Source organism: Kogia breviceps, chromosome 1, assembly GCF_026419965.1.
Source record: "Kogia breviceps isolate mKogBre1 chromosome 1, mKogBre1 haplotype 1, whole genome shotgun sequence".
Lineage (NCBI taxonomy): Eukaryota > Metazoa > Chordata > Mammalia > Artiodactyla > Physeteridae > Kogia > Kogia breviceps.
The window spans coordinates 177019133-177045313 of NC_081310.1; the positions used below are offsets into that span (position 1 = coordinate 177019133).

The 26181-nt window shown below is 41.4% G+C and overlaps 1 protein-coding gene across 3 annotated transcripts in view; it reads right to left on the reverse strand.

Moving 5' to 3' along the window:
- Positions 1 to 26181, reverse strand: part of HDAC1 (histone deacetylase 1) — a 36678-nt gene that overhangs the window by 9390 nt on the left and 1107 nt on the right. For all 3 annotated transcript variants that reach the window (XM_059078229.2, XM_067012385.1, XM_059078228.2), the window contains exons 2-3: positions 20983 to 21095; positions 4737 to 4854 (exon numbers count right to left, since the gene is read on the reverse strand). In XM_059078229.2, the coding sequence (XP_058934212.1) occupies positions 4737 to 4854; positions 20983 to 21095 (231 nt within the window). The remainder of the gene's footprint in view (positions 1 to 4736; positions 4855 to 20982; positions 21096 to 26181) is intronic.

A 26181-nucleotide genomic window follows, 5' to 3' on the forward strand; every position in this document is an offset into this window, starting at 1 on the left:
CACCTCTGGCACTGCCCTAAACTTGGAGGGTGCTCTGATCTGGTGCCCTGCCAAGCACAGTGCTCCGAGGTAGGGTGGCGTGTGTATGGGGGTAAGCAGTAGGTGGCTCTCTCCCCCACTTCCCAGGTAAACACTGGGAGACTGTGTCAATAAGAACTTTGGTCCCTGAGGCCAGGCTATTTATTTATCCATCGGCAATTGATTTCCCTCTCTGGCTGCTTCCTCCTTCAGTGGGTTTGGCCTGTTTGGGTTTCCAAAGCTTTGCTTATACTCCTAATTTGAGATGTGGAGCTCCCATGACAAGAAATTGGTATTTTAGAAACGAGAAAAAATATATTCCTTCAGGCCCCAAACCAACACGTGGCTCAAATGGCCAGTCCATTATTCCCAGCTCAAGGGAGCTGTGTGATTACAGATGGAAAAGGGGTAAAATGGGAGAGCAGACCCTTACTTGGGATGAATCTGTGAGACTAGGGAGGACTTTTCTATGGGTTTTCCCTCTTCCCACTATAAATACTTCTCTCATTCTTAGGCTGGCTTTAGACTGACGGGGAGCAATACTGGGTGAGAGATGGGGGAGAAGATGTAGGTCAAGAAGGCACTAAAAAGCATACTGCAGAAAGAGACACATGGGATTAAACACTGACTTCAGGATAGTGCTTACACCTTGGTGGTGGTGGGAATGGGGTGGAGAGGGGAGTAGAAGAGAAAGAGCATGTGATCAAAGAGAGGTGCCCAGGAGGGCTTCAACTGTACTGGCAATGTTTTCTTTCTTAGGCTGGTTGTAGGGACATGGATGATCATTGTATTATTTTTTATATTTGTGTGTGTGTGTCTGAAATATTTTATGTGCAACATATTTTAAAATAGTCCAGAATCAGGAAACCAGAGTTCCATTCTCCATTCTACCACTATCTTGCTGTGTGACCGTGGGAAAGTCATTTCACCTCCCTGGGTTTCAGTTTATACATCTACAAAATGGACAGGAATGCCTCCAAATTTTACCAGCACAAGTCCCTTTTATCACGTTTCTACCATAAGCCTCATGTTTTGATAGACTATCTGCCAAAAATAAAAACTGCATTTATTTATGTTCCCACTTTTAACTATTTTCTGATTAAGATTCTCAAATTCTCAAAGTGACCACAAAGCATTTAAATTACATTCTAGCAAGAGCAAGGAAATCTGCCTTATTTGGTCTTATTACAGGTATTAACTTCCTAGGATAGGTGTTGGTAAATACTGAAAAAAGAGCTCAGCTCTTCATCCCTGTTACTGTCCCTGTAGACACCCCTGGTTATAAAGCACTGCACTAGTGACATCTCACTGAATCACATCATTAAGGTGCCTTGAAGTCCTTAGAGAACCTCATCCTTTTTTTTTTTTTAATTTTTGAATTTTATTCTACTTTTTTTATAGAGCAGGTTCTTCTCAGTTATCTATTTTATACATATTAGTGTATATATGTCAATCCCAATCTCCCAATTCATCCCACCACCACCACTCCCCCCCCCTTGGTGTCCATACATTTGTTCTCTATATCTGTGTCTCTATTTCTGCCCTGCAAACAGGTTCAACTGTACCATTTTTCTAGGTTCCACATATATGCGTTAATATACAATATTTGTTTTTCTCTTTCTGACTTACTTCACTCTGTATGACAGTCTCTAGATCCATCCATGTCTCTACAAATGACCCAATTTCGTTCCTTTTTATGGCTGAGTAATATTCCACTGTATATATGTACCACATCTTCTTTATCCACTCGTCTGTCGATGGGCATTTAGGTTGCTTCCATGACCTGGCTATTGCAAATAGTCCTACAATGAACATTGGGGTGCATGTGTCTTTTTGAATTATGGTTTTCTCTGGGTATATGCCCAGTAGTGGGATTGCTGGGCCATCTGGTAATTCTATTTTTAGTTTTTTAAGGAACCTCCATACTGTTCTCTATAGTGGCTGTATCAATTTACATTCCCATCAACAGTGCAAGAGGGTTCCCTTTTCTCCACACCCTCTCCAGCATTTATTGTTTGTAGATTTTCTGATGATGCTCATTCTAACTGGTGTGAGGTGATATACCTCATTGTAGTTTTTATTTGCATTTCCCTAATAATTAGTGATGTTGAGCAGCTTTTCATGTGCTTCCTCTCTCTTCTTTGGGGAAATGTCTATTTAGGTCTTCTGCCCATTTTTGGATTGGGCTGTTTGTTTTTTTGATATTGAGCTGCATGAGCTGCTTGTAAATTTTGGAGATTAATCCTTTGTCAGTTGCTTCATTTGTAAATATTTTCTCCCATTCTGAGGGTTGTCTTTTCGTCTTGTTTATAGTTTCCTTTGCTGTGCAAAAGCTTTTAAGTTTCATTAGTTCCCATTTGTTTATTTTTGGTTTTATTTCCATTTCTCTAGGAGGTGGGTCAAAAAGGATCTTGCTGTGATTTATGTCATAGAGTGTTCTGCCTATGTTTTCTTCTAAGAGTTTTATAGTGTCTGGCCTTACATTTAGGTCTCTAATCCATTTTGAGTATAGTTTTGTGTATGGTTCTAATTTCATTCTTTTACATGTAGCTGTCCAATTTCCCCAGCACCACTTAATGAAGAGGATGTCTTTTCTCCATTGTATATTCTTGCCTCCTTTATCAAAAATAAGGTGACCATATGTGTGTAGGTTTATCTCTGGGCTCTCTATCCTGTTCCATTGATCAATATTTCTATTTTTGTGCCAGTACCATACTGTCTTGATTACTGTAGCTTTGTAGTATAGTATGAAGTCCAGGAGCCTGATTCCTCCAGCTCCGTTTTTCTTTCTCAAAATTGCTTTTGCTATTCAGGGTCTTTTGTGTTTCCATACAAATTGTGCAATCTTTTGTTCTAGTTCTGTGAAAAATGCCATTGGTAGTTTGATAGGGATTGCATTGAATCTGTAAAGAGCCTCACCCTTTTTACCCGCACCTTCAATGACAAAAAATTTCAGACCTCATTTTTCAATGCACAACTTTAGAATGCTGGTTTCAGGAAAACTGGAGCAAACTGGGAGCCAGAACCAAATCTGCGCACTCCCAAGGGCCTAATATGTTGTCTGCCTTGACAGATTTGAAAATAAAAGCAATAAGTTATAACAGCAAAAGCTACTATTCACTGAAAGTCAGTGCTTTAAATACATTATCTTGGGCTTCCCTGGTGGTGCACTGGTTAAGAATCTGCCTGCCAATGCAGAGGACACAGGTTTGAGCCCTGGTCCAGGAAGATCCCACATGCCGCGAGCAACTAAGCCCATGCACCACAACTACTGAGCCTGCGCTCTAGAGCCCGTGAGCCACAACTACTAAGCCCGTGTGCCACAACTACTGAGCCCGTGCTCGGCAATAAGAGAAGCCACTGCCATGAGAAGCCTGCACACCACAACGAAGAGTAGCCCCCACTTGCCACAACTAGAGAAAGCCCTCATGCAGCAACGAAGACCAAACACAGCCAAAAATAAATAAATAAATACATTATCTTACTCATCCCCCCAAACTCCATTATGAAACAGGCACTACTATCTTCCTTTTAAAGAAGGTAAAACAAAGCTCAGAAAGGCTAGGGGACATACTCAAGAACACAGAGCTAAGTGGCAGAGCTATGGGATTCAAACCAAGACATCAAAGCTCATTCTCTTGCTTTAATACCAAGCTGCTTCTCTAATGGGAGCCCTCTTTACTGAGAGTGGAGCCTGATCACTAGCCTAAATAAGTTATGGAACGGCCCTAAAGCCATCTAAAGTGAAGGAATGAATCTGTCTCACCTTGGAAGGAAATAAGACCCTGTCAATTCAGACAGTAAACACCTCACTTAGATGGGGTAGCAGCTCCTGGAGTTGTGGGTGGCAAAGCAGCTTAATGCTTCAAAGAAGGTGTCTGTGGTTCTCTAATCATTACCAGTGCACAATTATTTTAACAAATAAATTTCTGCGTTGGGAATCAGACTACCTTGTGGCCAGTAGCAACAAAAAAGTGCCACAGATTTCCTGGTATTTCAAAATAATCTGTCATAAACTATTCAAAACTTTTTCTAGATAATACTGTTACATTGTTTTATTATGAGATCTTAGGTGCTAAGGGATAATTTCTAAAATAACACAAGTGAGAAATCAGGGATGATAGTTTCTTCCCAAATTTGAACATAATTTTTCCCCACAGCTAAAACAATCCCCATAATTCCTATAAGCTGAGTGTGGCTTCTGAGATGTGACCTGTTCTGAGTTTCAAGTACCAAGGGGCAGGGGCAGAATCACCTTAACTCAAATATTACATCACCTAGAGTCTAAGTGGCTGCTAAGTTCTTAATTAATACTCACATAGTGAGAGCAGTTACAGTTGCATGGGATGACATCCAGTCCATTTTACAAAAGAAAAATCTGAGGGGAAGTGACCTGCCCCAGTCAGTTAAGAGTCAGAGCTGGGACCTATATCACCTGTCTCCCCCACTCAGGCCAGTGCTTTTTCCATTACAACAATTACAGTTTGGGGGGGATAATGTTGTGAACCTAACTGGACAAAGTTCAATCTATTCCTTACAATCAGGAAACAAAGAAAACCAGTCTTGAGACAAAAGAAACACTTTAGTACCCTCAGGAAGCAGGGGAAATCAGGTGTCAGCTGAATGGGGGATACAAGGGAAGGTAGGGTGAGTCTCTCCAACTTGAAGGGAGATCCAGCTGGGGGCTTGACAGTAGGGAGGGAACAGAATGGACTTACATCTCTGCATCTGCTTGCTGTACTCAGACATGTTATCTGGGCGGATGGAGCGCAAGAATTTAATGTAGTCATCACTGTGGTACTTGGTCATCTCCTCAGCATTGGCTTTGTGAGGGCGCTAGAGGGCAGAGGGGAGAAAAGAGCATGTTATTCTTGACTACTGCCAGTCCTCACTCAGCATTGAGCTAGGTGCTGTACAGAATAAAAAGAAATGACTGATTAGATTCAGGCCTCAAGAAACTCACAATCTAGTTAAGCAAATAAGATTATCAAAAGAGATTCCGTATCTCAAGACCTAGATGGCAACTCAAGCTCTATTGCCTAGGCAAGTCTATCTTTTTTCTTTTTTTCCATTTTTTAATTTAAAAAATTGTTTTAAGTATTTAACTGTGGTGGCAAGTCTATCTCTTGAGCCTCAATTTCCTCATTTACCAAATAGGGATAACAACATCTACTTCATAGGGAAGTTGTGAGAATTGGATGAGACTGTTAAATCTCTTTGTAAATTGTTTTACAAATCACTTTCTTTTTAATATTAAATATAACAATATATAATTATGGGCCAAATGGCTCTAAGAGTTCAAGAAGGGGTGACTAGTAATAACTGAAATAGATGGGAAATCCTTTATGAATCAACATCACACCAAAAATTCTGATCACATCCTCCCCATAAAAACTTCCTTGACATAGTAATTTCCAGGTTATTCCAACATTCTGATTCAGTCTGTCCTCTTTTTAAAAATTTTCTTCCTCTCCTGCCTTAAAGGTGGGTCTCCTTCAAAGACAACCCTCTTCTTTTCTAATAACCAATACTTTTATAGTTTATAAAGCATTTTCAATACAGCTAACATTAATTATTTACTCTGTGCCAGTCACTGTTTTAGGCACAACCTTTTTTCTTTTTATTTTTTTTAAAGAATATGTTGGGGGTAGGAGTTTATTAATTTATTTTATTTATTTTTGCTGTGTTGGGTCTTCGTTTCTGTGCGAAGGCTTTCTCTAGTTGTGGCAAGCGGGGGCCACTCTTCACTGCCGTGCGCGGGCCTCTCACTATCGCGGCCTCTCTTGTTGCAGAGCACAGGCTCCAGACCCGCAGGCTCAGTAGTTGTGGCTCATGGGACTAGTTGCTCCACGGCATGTGGGATCCTCCCAGACCAGGGCTCAAACCCGTGTCCCCTGAATTAGCAGGCAGATTCTCAACCACTGCGCCACCAGGGAAGCCCCTAGGCACAACCTTTTAAAGTTCATACTATTATTATCTTCACTTTGCAGTAAGGAAACTACAGCAGAGAGGGGTTAAACAATATGCCCAAGGTTACATGGCTAGTAAGCCGGAATAAGAACTCAAAAGGTCTGGCTCCAGGTACTACTTGACTCTCATTTAATCCTCATGTAATATAATGAGAAATATTGAGATTGAAAGACAGATACTGTTTTATTAAAAAACACCCACAGAGGGCTTCCCTGGTGGTGCAGTGGTTAAGAATCCACCTGCCAATGCAGGGGACATGGGTTTGAACCCTGGTCCAGAAAGATCCCACATGCCATGGAGCAACTAAGCCCGTGTGCCACAACTACTGATCCTGCGAGCCACAACTACTGAAGCCCACGCGCTTGGAGCCCATGCTCTGCAACAAAGGAAGCCACCGCAATGAGAAGCCTGCGCACCGCAACAAAGAGTAGGCCCTGGGCTTCCCTGGTGGCGCAGTGGTTGAGAGTCCGCCTGCCGATGCAGGGGACGCGGGTTTGTGCCCCAGTCCGGGAAGATCCCACGTGCCCCGGAGCGGCTGGGCCCCTGAGCCATGGCCGCTGAGCCTGCGCGTCCAGAGCCTCTGCTCTGCAACGGGAGAGGCCACAACAGTGAGAGGCCCGCGTACCGGGAAAAAGAAAAAAAAAAAAGAGTGGGCTCTGCTCACCGCAACTAGAGAAAGCCCGTGTGCAGCAATGAAGACCCAACGCAGCCAAAAATAAATAATTAAAACAAATAAATTTATTTTAAAAAAAGAAAAAGAAAGCTGGAGTAGAAATACTCATATCAGATAAAATAGACTTTAAAATAAAGAATGTTACAAGAGACAAGGAAGGACACTACATAATGATCAGGGATCAATCCAAAAAGAAGATATAACAATTATAAATATATATGCACCCAACATAGGAGCACCTCAATACATAAGGCAACTGCTAACAGCTATAAGAGAGGAAATCACAATAACACAATAACACAATAATAGTGGGGGACTTTAACACCTCACTTACACCAATGGACAGATCATACAAACAGAAAATTAATAAGGAAACAAGAGCTTTAAATGACACAATAGACCAGATAGATTTAATTGATATTTATAGAACATTGCATCCAAAAACAGCAGATCACACTTTCTTCTCAAGTACACACGGAACATTCTCCAGGATCGATCACATCTTGGGTCACAAATCAAGCCTCAGTAAATGTAAGAAAATTGAAATCATATCAAGCATCTTTTCTGACCACAATGCTATGAGATAAGAAATCAATTAAGGGAAAGAAATATAAAATACACGAACAGAGGAGGCTAAACAATACGTAACTAAATAGCCAAGAGATCACTGGAGACATCAAAGAGGAAATCAAAAAATACCTAGAAACAAATGACAATGAAAATACAATGGTCCAAAACCTATGGGATGCAGCAAAAGCAGTTCTAAGAGGGAAGTTTATAGCAATATAAACCTACTTCAAGAGACAGCAAACATCTCAAATAAACAATCTAACCTTACACCTAAAAGAACTAGAGAAAGAAGAACAAACAAAACCCAGTTAGTAGAAGGAAAGAAATCATAAAGATCAGGGCAGAAATAAATGAAATAGAAACAAAGAAAACAACAGCAAAGATCAATAAAACTAAAAGTTGGTTCTTTCAGAAGATAAGCAAAATTGATAGACCATTAACCAGACTCATCAAGAAAAAGAGGGAGGGCTTCCGTAGTGGCGCAGTGGTTGGGGGTCTGCCTGCCAATGCAGGGGACATGGGTTCAAGCCCTGGTCCGGGAGGATCCCACATGCCGTGAAGTAACTAAGACCATGTGCCACAACTACTGAGCTCATGTAAACCACAACTGCTGAGGTCGGTGTGCCTGGAACCCATGCTCTGCAATGTGAGAGGCCTGCGCGCTGCATCGAGGGGTAGCCCCCACTCACCGCAGCTGGAGAGGGCCCGCGCAGAGCAGAGATCCAGTGCAGCCCAAAATAAATAAATAAATAAACAAAATTTGAAAGGGAAAAAAAAAAGAAAAAGAAACAGAGGGAGAGGACTCATATCAATAAAATTAGAAATAAAAAAGGAAAAGTTACAACAGACACTGCAGAAATACAAAGCATCCTAAGAGAGTACTACAAGCAACTCTATGACAATAAAATGGACAACTTGGAAGAAATGGACAAATTTTTAGAAAGGTATAACCTTCCAAGACTAAACCAGGAAGAAACAGAAAATATGAACAGACCCATCACAAGTAATGAAATTGAAACTGTGATTAAAAGACTTCCAACAAACAAAAGTCTACGACCAGATGGCTTCACAGGTGAATTCTGTCAAACATTTAGAGAAGAGCTAACGCCCATCCTTCTCAAACTCTTCCAAAAATTGTAGAGAAAGGAACACTCCCAAACTCATTCTGAGGCCACCATTACCCTGATACCAAAACCAGACAAAGATACTACAAAAAAAGAAAATTACAGACCAATATCACTGTTGAATATGGATGCAAAAATTCTAAACAAAATACTAGCAAACAGAATCCAACAACACATGAAAAGGATCATATACCATGATCAAGTGGGATTTATCCCAGGGATGCAAGGATTCTTCAATATATGCAAATCAATCAATGTGATACACCACATTAACAAATTGAGGAAGAAAAACCGTATGATCATCTCAATAGATGCAAAAAACGTTTTTGACAAAATTCAACACCCGTTTATAATAAAAACTCTCCAGAAAGTGGGCATAGAGGGAATCTACCTCAACATAATAAAGGCCATATACGACAAACCCACAGCAAACATCATTCTCAATGGTGAAAAACTGAAAGGATTTCCTCTAAGATCAGGAAAAGGACAAGGATGTCCACTCTCGCCACTATTATTCAACATAGTTTTGGAAGTCCTAGCCACGGCAATCAGAGAAGAAATAGAAATAAAAGGAATACAAATTGGAAAAGAAGAAGTAAAACTGTCACTGTTTGCAGATGACATGATACTATACATAGAGAATCCTAAACATGCCACCAGAAAACTACTAGAGCTAATCAATGAATTTGGCAAAGTTGCAGGATACAAAATTAATGCACAGAAATCTCTTGCATTCCTATACACTAATGATGAAAAATCTGAAAGAGAAATTAAGGAACCACTCCCATTTACCACTGCAACAGAAAGAATAAAATACCTAGGAATAAACCTACCTAGGGAGACAAAAGTCCTGTACGCAGAAAACTGTAAGACACTGATGAAAGAAATCAAAGATGACACAAACAGATGGAGAGATATACCATGTTCTAGGTTTGGAAGAATCAATATTGTGAAGATGACTATACTACTGAAAGCAACCTACAGATTCAATGCAATCCCTATCAAATTACCAGTGGCATTTTTTTTTTACAGAACTAGAACATAAAATCTTAAAATTTGTATGGAGCCACAAAAGACCCCGAATAGCCAAAGCAGTCTTGAGGGAAAAAAACGGAGCTGGAGGAATCAGACTCCCTGACTTCAGACTATACTGCGAAGCTACAGTAATCATGACAATATGGTACTGGCACAAGAACAGAAATATAAATCAATGGAACAGGATAGAAAGCCCAGAAATAAAGCCACGCACACATGCTCACCTTATCTTTGATAAAGGAGGCAAGAATATACACTGGAGAAAAGACAGCCTCTTCAATAAGTGGTGCTGGGAAAACTGGACAGCTACATGTAAAAGAATGAAACTAGAACACTCCCTAAAGCCATACGCAAAAATAAACTCAAACTGGATTAGAGACCTAAATGTAAGACTGGACACTATAAAACTCTTAGAGGAAAACATAGGAAGAACACTCTTTGACATAAATCACAGTGAGATCTTTTTTGACCCACCTCCTAGAGAAATGGAAATAAAAACAAAAATAAACAAATGGGACCTAATGAAACTTCAAAGCCTTTGCACAGCAAAATAAACTATAAACAAGATGAAAAGACAACCCTCAGAATGGGAGAAAATATTTGCAAACAAATCAAAGGACAAAGGATTAATCTCCAAAATATATAAACAGCTCATGCAGCTCAATATTAAAAAAACAAACAACTCAGTCAAAAAATGGGCAGAAGACCTAAATAGACATTTCCCCAAAGAAGAGAGAAGAAGCACATGAAAAGCTGCTCAACATCACTAATTATTAGGGAAATGCAAATAAAAACTACAATGAGGTATATCACCTCACACCAGTTAGAATGAGCATCATCAGAAAATCTACAAACAACAAATGCTGGAGAGGGTGTGGAGAAAAGGGAACCCTCTTGCACTGTTGATGGGAATGTAAATTGATACAGCCACTATAGAGAACAGTATGGAGGTTCCTTAAAAAACTAAAAATAGAATTACCAGATGGCCCAGCAATCCCACTACTGGGCATATACCCAGAGAAAACCATAATTCAAAAAGATACATGCACCCCAGTGTTCATTGTAGAACTATTTGCAATAGCCGGGTCATGGAAGCAACCTAAATGCCCATCAACAGACGAGTGGATAAAGAAGATGTGGTACATATATACAGTGGAATATTACTCAGCCATAAAAAGGAACGAAATTGGGTCATTTGTAGAGACATGGATGGATCTAGAGACTGTCATACAGAGTGAAGTAAGTCAGAAAGAGAAAAACAAATGTTGTATATTAACGCATATATGTGGAACCTAGAAAAATGGTACAGTTGAACCTGTTTGCAGGACAGAAATAGAGACACAGATGTAGAGAACAAATGTATGGACACCAAGGGGGGAAAGTGGCACGGGGGAGTGGTAGTGGTGGGATGAATTGGGAGATTGGGATTGACATATATACACTAATATGTATAATATGAATAACTAATAAGAACCTGCTATATAAAGAAATAAATAAAATAAAATTCAAAAAAAAATACTTTGTTGGTTAAACAAAAATGTTTGAGGGGTTGAATTTATCTCATGAATTAATTGTACCAATCTACCGAGCACAATTTTACTAGCAATTCTCTAAAGGTACTCTCTCCCATCTTTAGGCCTTTGCACATGCTATGGCCTAGAGTACTGTTCTCTTCACACCCTCTATTCAACCTTTAAGTTGCAACTGAAAAGTTAATTTCCCCAGAAAGCTGTCCTTGACCCCGAGTCTCAGTTAAGTAACTCTCTGAAAGTGCTCCCCTGAAAACCCTGCACTTCTCTTGTCATTACATTCAAACTGCACAGAAATTGTGCTTTCTTGCTCTACTCAGGGAGGCCAGGAGCAGGTCTATCTTTATTGTAAGAAAATAGCACAGGGGAGTTCACAGATGGCGTAGTGGTTAGGATTCTGGGCTTTCACTGCCATGGCCCGGGTTCAATCCCTGTACGGGAAGCTGAGATTCCCCACACGGCTTGTGCACAGATTCCCAGCACTTAGTAGGTGCTCAATAAAAATCTGTTGTCATAATAAATTAACTCTCATTTGGATTATTTTTTGGTTTCCTAATTGGTTCCATTTATATCCAGCCTTACCCTGTTCCAATCCATCTTCCATAATGGTGTCACAGAAATCTTTAAAAAAGTCAATGCCCTCCTCTAGAACATTCAAGGACAAAAGATTCTAAAGACTAACATAGTAATCAAGGAACTTTGCAAGGTTCCTTTTCCAATCTAATTCTCCCCCTACCTTCTTTCATAATATTATACTCCAGACATACAACTCTTCCGCAACAAGACCTACAGAGCTTCGCACCACAGTGACTGTGGTGACAAGCCTTCCTACTATTTGAAATTCATCCCTATCCCAAATCTCTGAAGGGCAAAGCCCATCTCAAAAACTGCCTCTTTTACAAAGTAAAAGCAAATCTCACCCTAAGAACCCATCTTCATCCCAGGCCACAAAGTTCCAAGAAATATGACCTCACAATCAAAAACCACAAAACACACAAGGAAACAAAGCACCAGAAGTAAGAGCCCATAGAAACAACTAATAGCAGAATCAGATCCTCAGGGACCTTGGATATAAGTTTAAATAAGGAAGAACAGCACTGAATTTCTATACAACAGTAAGCAATTAAAAAATAAAAAATTCAAAAGATACAATTTATGATAGCATTAAAGAAATGAAGTACTTGGAAAAAATCTAATAAAAGATGTACATCACCTTTATAGAGAAAATTACAAAACTTTATATTGATAGCCAAAATCTCAACTGCCCATCAACAGTGGAATGGATAAATATAGTATATTCTACAATTAGATAGTACACAGCAATTAATATGAATAAGCTACAGCTATACACAAAAATGTATATTGTATAATTCCATTTATATCAAGTTCAGCAAAATTAAACTATATTATTTAGGGATGGATAATTAGGTAGTTAAATTATGTTGAAGAGCAAGGAAGCATTAACAGAAAAGTCAGGATTCTAGTTACCTCTGGGGAAAGAGAAGAGGCTGTGATCAGGAAGGGACATATGTAGGTTTCTGAGGTACTGGCAATGTTCTATTTCTTGAACTAGTTTGTGTTTACATTTATGTTTACTCTATTTCAATTTGTTAAACTGCATATTTGTTTTATGCACTTTTCTGTGCATGTGTTATATTTCATAATAAAGAAGCTAAAGGAAATCTTTATGTGAGACATTCAAAAAGACCTAAATAGGGACTTCCCTCATGACACAGTGGATAAGGCTCCACGCTCCCAGTGCAGGGGGCCTGGGTTCGATCCCTGGTCGGGGAACTAGATCTCACATGCATGCTGCAACTGAGAGTTCACATGCCACAACTAAGGAGGCTACATGCTCCAACTAAGACCCGGTGCAAATAAATAAATAAAAGGCCTAAATAAATGGAGATATACTATGTTCATGGATTCAAAGACTTAATATTCTCAAGATATCAATTTTCCCTAAGCTGAGGCACAGAGTCATTGAAATTTCAACAAAAATCCTAGTAGATTTATTTGTAGCACTTGATGAGTTAATTCTAAAATTTATACAAAAGTACAAAGAGCAAGGAGCAAGTCACTTTTTTTTTTTTTTTGCAGTACGCGGGCCTCTCACTGTGTGGCCTCTCCCGTTGCGGAGCACAGGCTCCAGATGCGCAGGCTCAGCAGCCATGGCTCACAGGCCCAGCCGCTCCAGGGCATGTGGGATCTTCCCGGACCGGGACACAAACCCTTGTCCCCTGCATCGGCAGGCGGACTCTCAACCACTGAGCCACCAGGGAAGCCCAAGTCACTTTTTTTTCTTTTAAAGAACAACAAAGTGGGAGGACTTAATACTAGATATCAAGACTTCATAAAAAGTTATTATAATTAAGCCACTGTGGCAATGGCATATAGGGCAATAAACAGACTAAGTCAAGAGAACAGAGAGCACAGAAACAGACTCAAACATAGTACCTGGCACTAAGTAGGTGCTTAATAAGTATTTGTGGAATAAATGAATAAATATGGACATTTCAGATACAAAAGTGGTGGCACTTAGTGGGGAGAAAACAGACTTTTCAACCAATCAGCTGGGCCAATATGGGGGAAAAAATTTCAGTGGATTCCCTCCTTCAATTCACATTAGGGAACTCCCTGGCAGTCCAGTGGTTAGGACTCCACGCTTTCACTGCAGGTGGCATACCTGGTCGAGGAACTAAGATCCCACATGCCGCGCAGTGCAGCCAAAGAAAAAAAGATACATAACAAACCATATTACAAAATCAATTCCAAATACAGTACATATCTATATGTGAAAGGCAAACCTATAAAGATTTCAGAAGATTAACATAGGAGAATACTTTAAGGGTTGGGAAGGATTTATTAAGACATAAAAAGCACTTATAAAAGAAACAACAAATATGACTATGTTAAAATTAAGAATCTCAGGACTTCCCTGGTGGCGCAGTGAATAAGAATCTGCCTGCCAAGTTCCAGCCCTGGTCTGGGAAGATCCCACATGCCGCGGAGCAACTAAGCCCATGCGCCACAACTACTGAGCCCATGTGCCACAACCACTGAAGCTGCGCACCTAAAGCCCGTGCTCCACAAGAGAAGCCACCACAGTGAGAAGCCTGTGCACCACAAGGAAGAGTAGCCCCCGCTTGCCGCAACCAGAGAAAAAGCCTGCATGCAGCAACGAAGACCCAACACAGCCAAAAATTTTTAAAAATAAATTAAATAAATAAATTTTTTAAAAAAATCTGCCTGCGAATGCAGGGGACACAGGCTCGAGTCCTGGTCCAGGAAGATCCCACATGCCACGGAGCAACTAGGCCCGTGCGCCACAACGACTGAGCCCACGCTCTAGAGCCCGTGCGCCACAACTACTGAGCCCACGTGCCACAACCACTGAAGCCCAGGGGCCTAGAGCCTGAGCTTCGCAACAAGAGTAGCAATCTCAATGAGAAGCTTGCGTGCCATAACAAAGAGTAGCCCCCCTCTCCACAACCAGAGAAAGTCCACACAGCAACGAAGACCCAACACAACCAAAAATAAATAAATGAATAAAAATTTTTAAAAAATTAACAAGCTCTGTTCATTAAAGATACATTAGATTGAAAAAACAAAACCAAAGTAGAAAATACTTACAGCAATATACTGATAATGAACTATATATACCAGAATATATAAAGAACTACTACAAATTGTTAAGAAAAAGAAAGTCAAACAACTCAAGAGGAAAATGGGCAAAAGACATGAAAAGACATTTCACAGCAGAGGACATACAAATGGCTAATAAACATATAAACAGATGCTCATTTTCACTGGTCACTAGCAAAATGCAAATCAAGACCATAATTACATATTGGCTTTTTTACACCCATTTGATTAGCAAAATCTAAAGTCTAATTCTAAGTGTAGGAGAGGATGTGAATCACAGTATCTCTTATATATTGCCAGTTCATTCAACCACACTGAAAACCAACTTGGCATTTAATATGCACATATTCTACAGTCCAGCAATTCCACTCCCAGAGAAAGAGCCATAAGAAAATTTTGCCTATATGCACTAACAGACATGTATAAGAATATTCATAGCAACACTGGTCCTAACATTAAAAACCTAGATACAAATTAAGACCACAGGAGAATGGATAAATTGCAGTATACTGACATCATGAAATATTATTCAGCAGAGAAAAATTAAAGAATTATAGCTATATGCAACAAGGTGGATGGATTTTAGTAGTTATAATATTGTGAGAGATAAGCAAGTCCCCAAAGACTACATGTAGCATGATACCTTTTTTAAAGAATTCAAAAACAAGTAAAGAAATACTATAACTTGTTTAGGCATGTACATACATGATAAACATAATATGATAAGCAAGAGAACGACAAACACGAAATTTAGAAGAGTAATTGGGTTGTAGGAATATGGAAGTTCACTGCATGATTAAAATATTTAAGTAAAATGAATGAATAAACAATAAAATAAAATTTTTAAAAAGAAGGCCAAGCATGAACCTTCTTTAGATGCTTATAAACCAAGGATAATGATTAACCCAATTCTGTGTATCCAAGGTCCAATTAAAACAGAAACAAAACAATAACCAGACAATCAAAAAGAAAAATGGGCAGAAGGCTTGAATAGGAACTTCAATAGGGAAACCTGTAAAAAGATCCTCAACCTCACCAGTAACAAGAGAAACATAAACTGGCAAAAAAATTTAAATATAACAAAATCAAGTGTTGGCAAGGACTTGGAGCAACTGTAATTCTTCTACACTGGTGGCAACTGGAAACCATTTTGGCATTATTTAATAAGAGTGACTGTGTACCAACGTCCTGACCCAGCAATTCTACTCTTAGTACATCCCCTTGTGAAACTGTAGAATATATACATCCAAGAAACATGCTCAAGAATGTTCACAGCAGCAGTGTTTGTAGTAGCTCAAAACTAGAAACAGGGCTTCCCTGGTGGCGCAGTGGTTGAGAGTCCGCCTGCCGATGCAGGGTACGCGGGTTCATGCCCCGGTCCGGGAAGATCCCGCATGCCGCGGAGCGGCTAGGCCTGTGAGCCATGGCCGCTGAGCCTGCGCGTCCGCGGACCCTGTGCTCCGCAACCAGAGAGGCCACAACAGTGAGAGGCCCGCGTACCGCAAAAAAAAAAAAAAAAACTAGAAACAAACCAAATGCCCACCAATAATGATAAAACAGACAACTTGTAGTATACTCTTTCAATGAAATACAGTGAAAATAAATACAGCTACATGCATCAACATGAATGACTCTTAAGAACATGTTGGGCCAAAAAAGGCAACTCACATAATAAATACTGTATAGCTCCACTTAGTAACATTCAAACAGGTAAAACATGTACTATTTAAGAATATATATGGGTAGGGACTTCCCTGGTGGTCCAGCGGTTAGGACTCCACACTCCCAATGCAGGGGGCCCAGGTTTGATGCCTGGTCAGGGAACTAGATCCCGTATTACCAAATCCCACACGCCGCAGCTAAAGACCCCGAGTAACACAACTAAGACACAGCGCAGCCAAATAAAATATATAAATAAATAAATATTTTAAAAAGAAAAAAAGAATACATAATGGTAAATTTATAAAGACAAGCGAGGAAATAATAAATTCCAAGTTCACGGCAGAGGTTAACTCTGGGGAAGAAGACAGGATCAGGGAAGGGCATACAGGAGCTTTAGCAGTCATGGAAATACTTCTTTTCTTAAACTAGGTGGTATTAATAATAATGTGATTCTTTATATCCTACATATATTTTATAAAAATTCTTTCATATCTATTCAATATTTTATAAAAACATTAAAAAAAGAACAGAAGGCAATGAATAAGAAGACTGGGACTATACAAAATCAGCATCCAAGGCAAGGAAGAGAGCAGGATTTTTATTATGTAAATAGGAAGATGCCTGGATGAAAAGTGAAGATTTAGATTCTGGGACAGATTAATTAGACATGTAGAGACAGAATTGGAGAAGTGAAACTGTGTGAAAAAAACTTCAATGTGTCTCCTTCAGGTACAGAAACTTCTATGAGCAGTCTAGGGAACTTCTTTCAAGACTGACTCTCAAAAGCCATTAATTTCAGGACAGACACTAAAATAAATGGCTCTTTGTGCTTTGGGAAAGGGATGCTAGAATCATAGCCCAGAGAAAGGAGAAGAAAGAAGGAATGAATGTAAAGAAACACTGCTGAGGGGAAGAGGACTAACGATTCATACTCAATAAAGAGGTAGAGCCAGAGAAGGAAAAAGATCACATGAAAGAGAACAAGGTCTAGAGATTTCAGAAAGAGATTATACTAGGGTTTTGCTTTATAAGTTTACAATAAGCATACCACACAGATGAAGTAATCTCCAATAAGGTATTATTATCTCCTATGATAGCTACTGTTGGTTGCTTCCCAAAGAGCCATTCTTTCCCTTCTTTCTTGTTAAGAGATCTCAATTTGGTTGCGTGTACCCAGCCCCAAGAATCAAATTGCTGGTGAATGGTCTAAGGACAGCAAATGACCCAAGGAAATTTAAGGGGAAATCTGTTAGGAAGCTTCTAGGACGAGTTTTCCTCTTTAATAAAAAATAGAGTGTGTGGTGAGGACAGTGGAGAGTGATCCAAATTAGGGTTGCTGTAAACATTAAGGAAATAACAAGTAGCTCTGGCTTGGTACCTAGCAATCACCAATAAATGTTAGTTAATTTTTCCTCTCACTTAAAGATAGGATCAATTTTTTTTTTTTAATGTTTTCTTGGGGGACTTCGCTGGTGGTGCAGTGGTTAAGAATCTGCCTGCCAATGCAGGGGTCATGGGTTCAAGCCCTGGTCCAGGAAGATACCACATGTTGTGGAGCAACTAAGCCCATGTGCCACAACTCGAGTCTGCACTCTAGAGCCTATGAGCCACAACTACTGAGCCCGTGCACCACAACTACTGAAGGCCACATACCCTAGAGCCCACGTGCCACAACTACTGAAGCCCACATGCTCTAGGGCCTGTGTGCTGCAACTACTGAAGCCCGCATGCCTAGAGGCCATGCTCCACAATAAGAGAAGCCACTGCAGTGAGAAGCCTGCACATCACAACGAAGAGTTGCCCCTGCTCGCCGCAACTAGAGAAAGCCCACGCACAGCAACGAAGACCGAACACAGCCAAAAATAAATTTAAAAAATATATATAAATATACTTTTTTTTTTTTTCTTGGTCGCGCTGTGCGACACGTGGGATCTTAGTTCCCCGACCACGGATAGAACCCTTGCCTCTTGCATTGGAAGGGTGGAGTCTTAACCACTGGACTGCCAGGGACGTCCCAGGATCCATTTCTTTTGTTTTTTAAAAAATTTATTAATTTATTATTTATTTTTGGCTGCCTTGGGTCTTTGTTTCTTTGCCCCTTGGAGGGAGGTGGGGCTGGGGAGGCTGCTTTACAATGTGGTTGCACGGGCTTCTCATTGCGGTGGCTTCTCTTGTTGTGGAGCATGGGCTCTAGGCGCGCGAGCTTCTGTAGTTGTGGCTCCGGGCTCTAGAGCGCAGGCTCAGTAGTTGTGGCGCACGGGCCTAGCTGCTCCGCTGCACGTGGGATCTTCCTGGACCAGGGCTTGAATCCGTGTCCCCTGCACTAGCAGGTGGATTCTTAACCACTGCGCCACCAGGGAAGCCCAGGACCCATTTCTTAATACCTCAGTATCACTCATGGAGGTTGATATAGTCCCTGGGGTATGACAAGTACTCAACAAAAATCTGTTAAATGAAAAAAACAAAGCGTGCTTAAGGTAACACTTGAAAATGAGTAAGATATAACTGGACAGAGTAAATAATCCTCCCAATCAGGATGGGGTGGAAAGAGGCAGAATCTGATCTGGCTGACTTGGAGAGGTTCTGATGAGGGGAGTGGCAGGAAAGGAGGCAAGCTGAGGCCAGGTCAGCATGGTGTAGGTGTGCAACAGGCAGCACCATAAGGCCTCGATGTTCACTATTCCACATTCAGGTAACGTCTCTTTATCTAAATGCTAGTGTGCTCCCTAGAGTTCCTGGTACCTTTTATGTTTTTCATTCCCAGATGCCCTTCACACCTGAAAATGCTCTCTAGTCCCAAGATCCGTCTGCTCCTCTGTCTACCTTCCCTCCTTGCTTCCCCAGCTGCCTCCTCCAGTGGCTCTAGAGACATGACATGGCCATCTGGGACAGAGACTTATCTCCTTTCAGTCTCTGGAATGGTGAGGAAGGATACTGCTGTTGCTAGTTTACTTAAGCTGTCAGCACAGACTTTTAACAAGACTCTTATGCTCTAACCATAAGACAACATAGGGGGCTTCCCTGGTGGCGCAGTAATTAAGAATCTGCCTGCCAACACAGGGGACACGGGTTCGAGCCCTGGTCCGGGAAGATCCCACATGCCGCAGAGCAACTATGCCTGTGCACCACAACTACTGAGCCCGTGTGCCACAACTACTGAAGCCCACGCGCCTAGAGCCTGTGCTCTGCAACAAGAGAAGCCACTGCAATGAGATGCTCACGCACTGCAACGAAGAGTAGCCCCGGCTCACTGCAACTAGAGAAAGCCCTCGCGCAGCAATGAAGACGCAACGCAGCCAAAAATTAATTAATTAATTAATTAATTATTTAAAAAAAGACAACATAGGCCTCCAGCCCCTCTTTATTTTCTCATTTGGACTCTTGTGACAGCCTCCTAACTGGTCTTCCTGCTACTAAAATGCATGCCTGTTCCTATCTCTCATTTAAAATACTTCACTTGTGGAACTTCCTTGGTGGTGCAGTGGTTAAGAATCCACCTGCCAATGCAGGAGACACGGGTTCAAGCCCTGTCCGGGAAAATCCCACATGCCGTGGAGCAACTAAGCCCGTGTGCCACAACTACTGAGCCTGCACTCTATAGAGTCCACGAGCCACAACTACTGAGCCCGTGTGCCACAACTACTGAAGCCTGCGCGCCTAGAGCCTGTGTTCCCCAACAACAGAAGCCACTGCAATGAGAAGCCCGCACCCCACGACGAAGAGTAGCCCCCGCTCACCGCAACTAGAGAAAGCCCATGCGCAGCAATGAAGACCCAACACAGCCAAAAATAAATAAATTAAATACATATTAAATAAATAAATAAATAAATAAAATACTTCACTTGCTCTTCACAGCTTCCAGAAGAGGTTCAGATTGGGAACCTCTGGACCAAATTTGGTCCACAGATATGCTCATGTGCTTTTGTCTGTACACATTTAAAACAAACAAACAAATAAACCTGGGCCAACATTTTAAACCTGGGAGATTTTACATAATAATCTGAGTTCTGGCTTCTCTTTAAAAACTGATAGATGAAAAAAAAAACAAAACAAAACTGATAGATGGGGCAGAAGTCATCAGCTGGAGCTGAGTCAAGATGTTAGACAGTCCGTACTCTCTAGTAACTAGAGACTTGGCATCTAGTTCAACACAGTTCCAATCACTCTTTTTTTTTTTTTTCTCCAGCCATTGGATTTTTTGACCCTGGTGCCACAGAGTTGCTTAGTACATCCAATCCTTGCTGACCTCTCCAGCTCTAGCTCCCCTCTCTCACACCTGTGAACTTTATACTACAGCAATACCTACACACTGAACTACTTATATTTTCCCCAAACACACCATATTGTTCTTACCTCTCTGCCTTTTTGTATATGTTCTTTCCTCGGCCTAGAATGCTAGTCCCCTCCTGAACTCCAGGCTAAATTCTATTCAATCTTTAAAACACTGCTCAGATATCACCTCTAGAAAACATTCCAAGGCTCCCTTCCACCTTCACACCTTATTATCTCTGCACCTTATACATTTTTTCACTGTTGCACTTACACACTGTAGTACAACTTATTTGTGTACATGTTAGTCACCAGCACTAGAATGAGCTCCTTAAAAACAGAGAATCTCTATCATTTACAGTGTCTGCCACGTAACAGTCACTCAACACATTTGATAAATGAGTAGTTGAAAAAATGAGATAATGAATGACATATGGGGAACCAGAGCTGACGAGGTTAGGGAGGGGTGACACTCCCACTAACTCACATAGATTTCCATCTTTCGGTAGAGACCATAGTTAAGGAGCAAATTGTGAGTCATGCGGATTCGGTGAGGCTTCATTGGGTGGCCTTGTCCATAATAGTAATTTCCAACATCCCCTGAAGAAGAAAGAGTGACAGTTTCAGTGACACAGTTAGACATACACTCCCAGGAGAACCCATGAATTTTTACAACAAATTTCTAGGCAAACTCTCTTTCTGGTTCATCCTAGACTCCAAGATTCTCTCCCACCTCAGGGAAGGGTAACTCCAAAAGAAAAAACAAACAAAAAGCAGGGGACCTTGGTGAGATGAGCATTTAAGGATGCTAGCCCAGTTTTTTCCCCTGGAGCCTACAGGCACTAGGATAGTGTGAGGAGGTCATTCCAAAGCTACTGGGGAACAGCAGCGAGTGAGGTGGCTCACCTCACTATATCTCCTAGGAATTCATTCCCACAACAGAAAAATAACCATCACTACTTAGAATTACTGTAAGTCACAGTTCACCTCTTATACATCATGACACTTTATGGTGTCAACGTACATTCGCATTCATTTTCCTACTGGATTCTCACAAAAACCCTGTAAAATAGTTAGGACAGGGAGTATTATTCCCAGTTTATAGATAAGAAGCCTAAACTCACCATCTCTTGATTCATCTATAGCAATAACTTTCTAATTGGTCCCTCTGCCTTCAATTCAAACTATCTGCCACACTGTTACCAGTTATTTTCCTAATATACAGCTTTGATAACATCACTAGCCTACTCAAAAATCCTTAATGGTTCCCCATCCCCTACAGGATAAAGAATAAAGATCAACTTCAGTAGCCTGGCATTAAAGGAGTTTCTTAATCTACTTTTCCAACTGAACATGGCATTCACCTTCACACCAAAGTATCCTTGTTCAGACTGTTCCTTTGACCTGGAATGTCATTCCTTCTCTGATGATCCTCATACTACAAAGCCCAGCTCACACGCCAACCATAGTCCTGATCAGAATAAATGGTCTTTTCCTCTGCATGCAATTTATATATGGCATGTAATTTTGTTTTGTATCTAAATTATTTACATATCTATTTTATATCTACAAGACTAGCTCCTTGAAGGCAAGGACAAATATGCCCTGTACATCATAGAGGCTCAATAAAGATTCAAGGAACTGAGGTGAGACTCAGAGAAGTTATGTGCCTGCTCAAGATCACACAGCTAATGATCTGGGAGTCAACCCTTCTAACTCCGAATCTGGAATGCTAAAAACTACATTGGGTTTCCCAGGTACCTACTTCAGTTCGTACTTAATTGAAAGGGCTCTGTGAGTCTACTTGGTAGAAAGTTCCTGGAACAATATTTCAAAATCACATGAATTGCACACCCAAAGTTCTCTCTCTGGAAGTCCATCAGGATGAGGCAGATCTTTCAGCACCAGTGAGAAAAAGGCCTCAACCTCTTAATCATTGATTTGGTAGTGCCAGAAACAGGCTTCATTCCAGGGAGCAATGCACTGTGGGGAATGCCACCAACAGCATCCAAGCCAGTCCAATTCTCTTTGGCACAGACATGGCCTGGGATAATGGGAAACTTCTAAACAGTTGGATATTTAGGATCTCATCCTCTTCTCTCACTTTTTAAATAAACCTTATTTTTTAGAACAATTTTAGATTTACAGAAAAATTGCAAAAAGTACAGAATTCTTAGATACTACACTACTATTTCCCCACTACTAACATTTTACATTAGTAAAATAAAAAGTATTTGTTACAATTAATGAAGTAATATTGCTACATTATCATTAACTAAAAGTCCATACTTTATTTAGATTTCCTTAGTTTTTACCTAATGTCCTTTCATCCTCTTCTCTTAATCTTAGTGAGGCCTGTGCTCTCAGCCAGAGCCACAAGCCAGAGTACAGCAAGTAGTGGCATTCAAGAGGGACCCTTGTCCCATACACAGACTTTGAGATGCAATAGCAGAGAAGGCAGGCAGAAAAGTTTGTTCCCAGGCTCCTCAGACAACCTTATCAGCCATGGGGGGGCGGGGGGGTGGGTAGAACAGGTTCTCAAGGCATTGGCAGAGACATCCAGATGCAGACCCAACTTGTGGGCAGTCAGGAGTCACAATGTCATTACTATGTGATACAACTGGCTTCCTGCTTACCCATATCTCTGGCCTATCAACCCAGAATCCAGCCAAGGTTTAGACCTGGGGAACTAAGATAACTTATCTAGAAAACTAAGGGAGTACCTGAGGGTGGGGCCCAAATATACCATTTTCCTTACCAGTTTTAATCAGGTTGCTGAGAGACTTTAAAAAGAAATAATGCTTTTATATAGAATTGGCCCTTCCCATCCACTAACCCTGGCTAAGGAGGGCCTACTATACTATTCAATTTTATGTAAGGAATTTGAGCATCCTTTTGATATTTGCACTGGGGTTGTGGAACCAATCCAGCTTTTTAAAACTTTTTTAAAAAGAGCTTTTTGCACTGTTCTTATAGTTTCTCAGTTTTATAGGGGAGTGACCTGAGGCCCGGAAAGGTAAAATGACTTGCCCAATACTTCAAAGCTTCTGAGTGGCAGAGCCAAATCTGAGCCCCAAACTAGTGATCTCACTGCAAAACTCACAAGTAGTTGCTCAAAAAGTAAGAAATCTCCCTTCTCTAAAGACTGATGTCTTTCCACTTTTTCTCTTTTTAAACTGAAAGTGGAGAGATCACAAAACTGTGCAAACTGATAAGGCTACAAAGTCACAGACGCCAGCCTCAAATGGGCCCTCGCCACTGTCCAGCAATCCATTTTTTTTTTCCTGGCTCCCGCTTTCATAACAGCTACCTCTCTTCAAGATTCCTACTCTGCCAACTGCCCTCCCCCACTCTCAGGAAAAGAAATATTCTCTTACCTCATCTTGAAAACTCCCTCCACTTTCTCGCCATCAACTCCCCTTCAAACTTATCTCTGAACTTTTCCTTGCCACTTAACCTCTCGTCCCAGAGGAACTTCCCCTTGCAAAACTAGTGTCCCTACCTGTGCTCTGGTTTCCACCTCACCTGATCTCTTCTCAGGGATCTCCATCATTACTAGCCCCTCTCTCCAATATCTGGCTATTTTCCATAAGAATTTGCATATACTCAACTCTCAGCCACCACATCTCCCCTTTATCAACAACTCTCTCTCTCTGTCCCAACAAGCTTCCTTTAAAAGATCGGCCTAGGGACTTCCCTGGCAGTCCAATGGTTAGGACTTCGTGCTTCCACTGCACGGGGCACGGGTTCGATCCCTGGTCAGGGAACTAAGATCCCACATGCTGCGCAGCGCTGCCAAAAATAATATTAAAAAGTAAAAATTTAAAAACTTCAGGGCTTCCCTGGTGGCGTAGTGGTTGAGAATCTGCCTGCTAATGCAGGGGACACGGTTCGAGCCCTGGTCTGGGAGGATCCCACATGCCGCGGAGCAACTAGGCCCATGAGCCACAACTACCGAGCCTGTGCGTCTGGAGCCTGTGCTCCACAACAAAAGAGGCCGAGACAGTGAGAGGCCCGCGCACCGCGATGAAGAGTGGCTCCTGCTTGCCACAACTAGAGAAAGCCCTCACACAGAAACGAAGACCCAACACAGCAAAAATAAATAAATTAATTAATAAACTCCTACCCCCAACATCTTCTTCAAAAAACACAAAAGTTCAACCTAATGTCTCCTCTTAACCCATCCATTCATTCTTCAATCTACTGCAATTCAGCTTCAGTTCCAAACCCTGCACAGGAAACAGCTGTTGCCAACACTTGGCCACTCCCTCCCTCTTTTGGCTACTGTAACCCAACACTTTTTGGTTCACTTAATCTCTGGTCATTCCCTTTGTATCTTTATTCATTTAATCAACAAGTATTTCTTGAGAAAATATGTGCCTACTATGAGCTAGGCACTGTTTTGGGGACTGAGCATACAAAGGTAGACAAAACATGATCCCTTTCCCTAAGGAGCTTACTATCTTTAAGAAGTATGAACAAGTAAATGGGCAATGCCAATACACAGTGACAAATGCTATGGCAAGAGAGTGCAGAGCATGAAGAACACTAGACTTTTTCTCAGTCCACTTCCTTAGAATTCCGCCCTGGACCCTCTTTTCTTTTCACCCTATACAACTTCTTGTTGTATAGGATGTATGGGATGCGAGGGTGACTGCATCCTCTTCTATAAATAAAATTATCACCTGTATGTACGTATTCTGACAATCACCAAAAATCTCTATCTTCTTGTTTGTCTTCTAAACTGCAGACCTGAATGGCCAACTGCCTACTGGACACCTCTACTTGGATATCCCCCAGACATCTCAACAAATATTTCTTTAAAAAACAAAATCCGGAACTTCCCTGGTGTCTCAGCAGTTAAGAATCCGCCTGCCAATGCAGGGGACACAGGCTTGAGCCCTGGTCCCGGAAGATCCCACGTGCAGCGGAGCAATCAAGCCCATGCGCCACAACTCCTGAGCCTGCGCTCTAGAGCCCGCGAGCCACAACTACTGAGCCTGCGCTTAGAGCCGGTGCCCCGCAGCAGGAGAAGCCACCCCGCAGCAGGAGAAGCCACCGCAGTGAGAAGCCCGTGCACCGAACGAAGAGTAGCCCCTGCTCACCGCAACTCAAGAAAGCTGGCGCACAGCAACGAAGACCCAAAGCAGCCAAATAAGTAAATAAATAAATAAAACAAAAACCAAAGTTATTAACTGACGCTGCCTTCTACAAACACTCAGCATCAAACTGCCCAAACCAGAAACTTGGGATCCTTGTCTTCTTCCTTACTTCTCCATTCATGAGTTTAATTTCTGTCCCAGAGTGATAGTTCCAAGGTATAAATCTGCTGATGTCACTAACCTGCATACAACTTCAATGATTCACAAGTGCCCTCAGAATAAAGTACAACTTCCTTAGGGTGGTATGCCCAGCCCTTTATGATCTGGTCCCCATTTACTTCTCCAGCCTCATCACTTGCAACCTTTCTCTCACCCCTGCTCTCTACCTTCTAACACTGTGCCCTCAAATCTATGCCTCCACCATTCTGTACATAGACCTGCCGTTTTTCAAACGTGCTGTCCTCTCTCTTACCTCTCAACTTGCTGTTATCTTTGCCCTTCCTGGGCCTGGCTAATAACTCCTGTTCTTCAGGTCCTAACTGAGACGGCACCTCCTTGCCTGACTCCTCAGGCTGGGTGGGTGC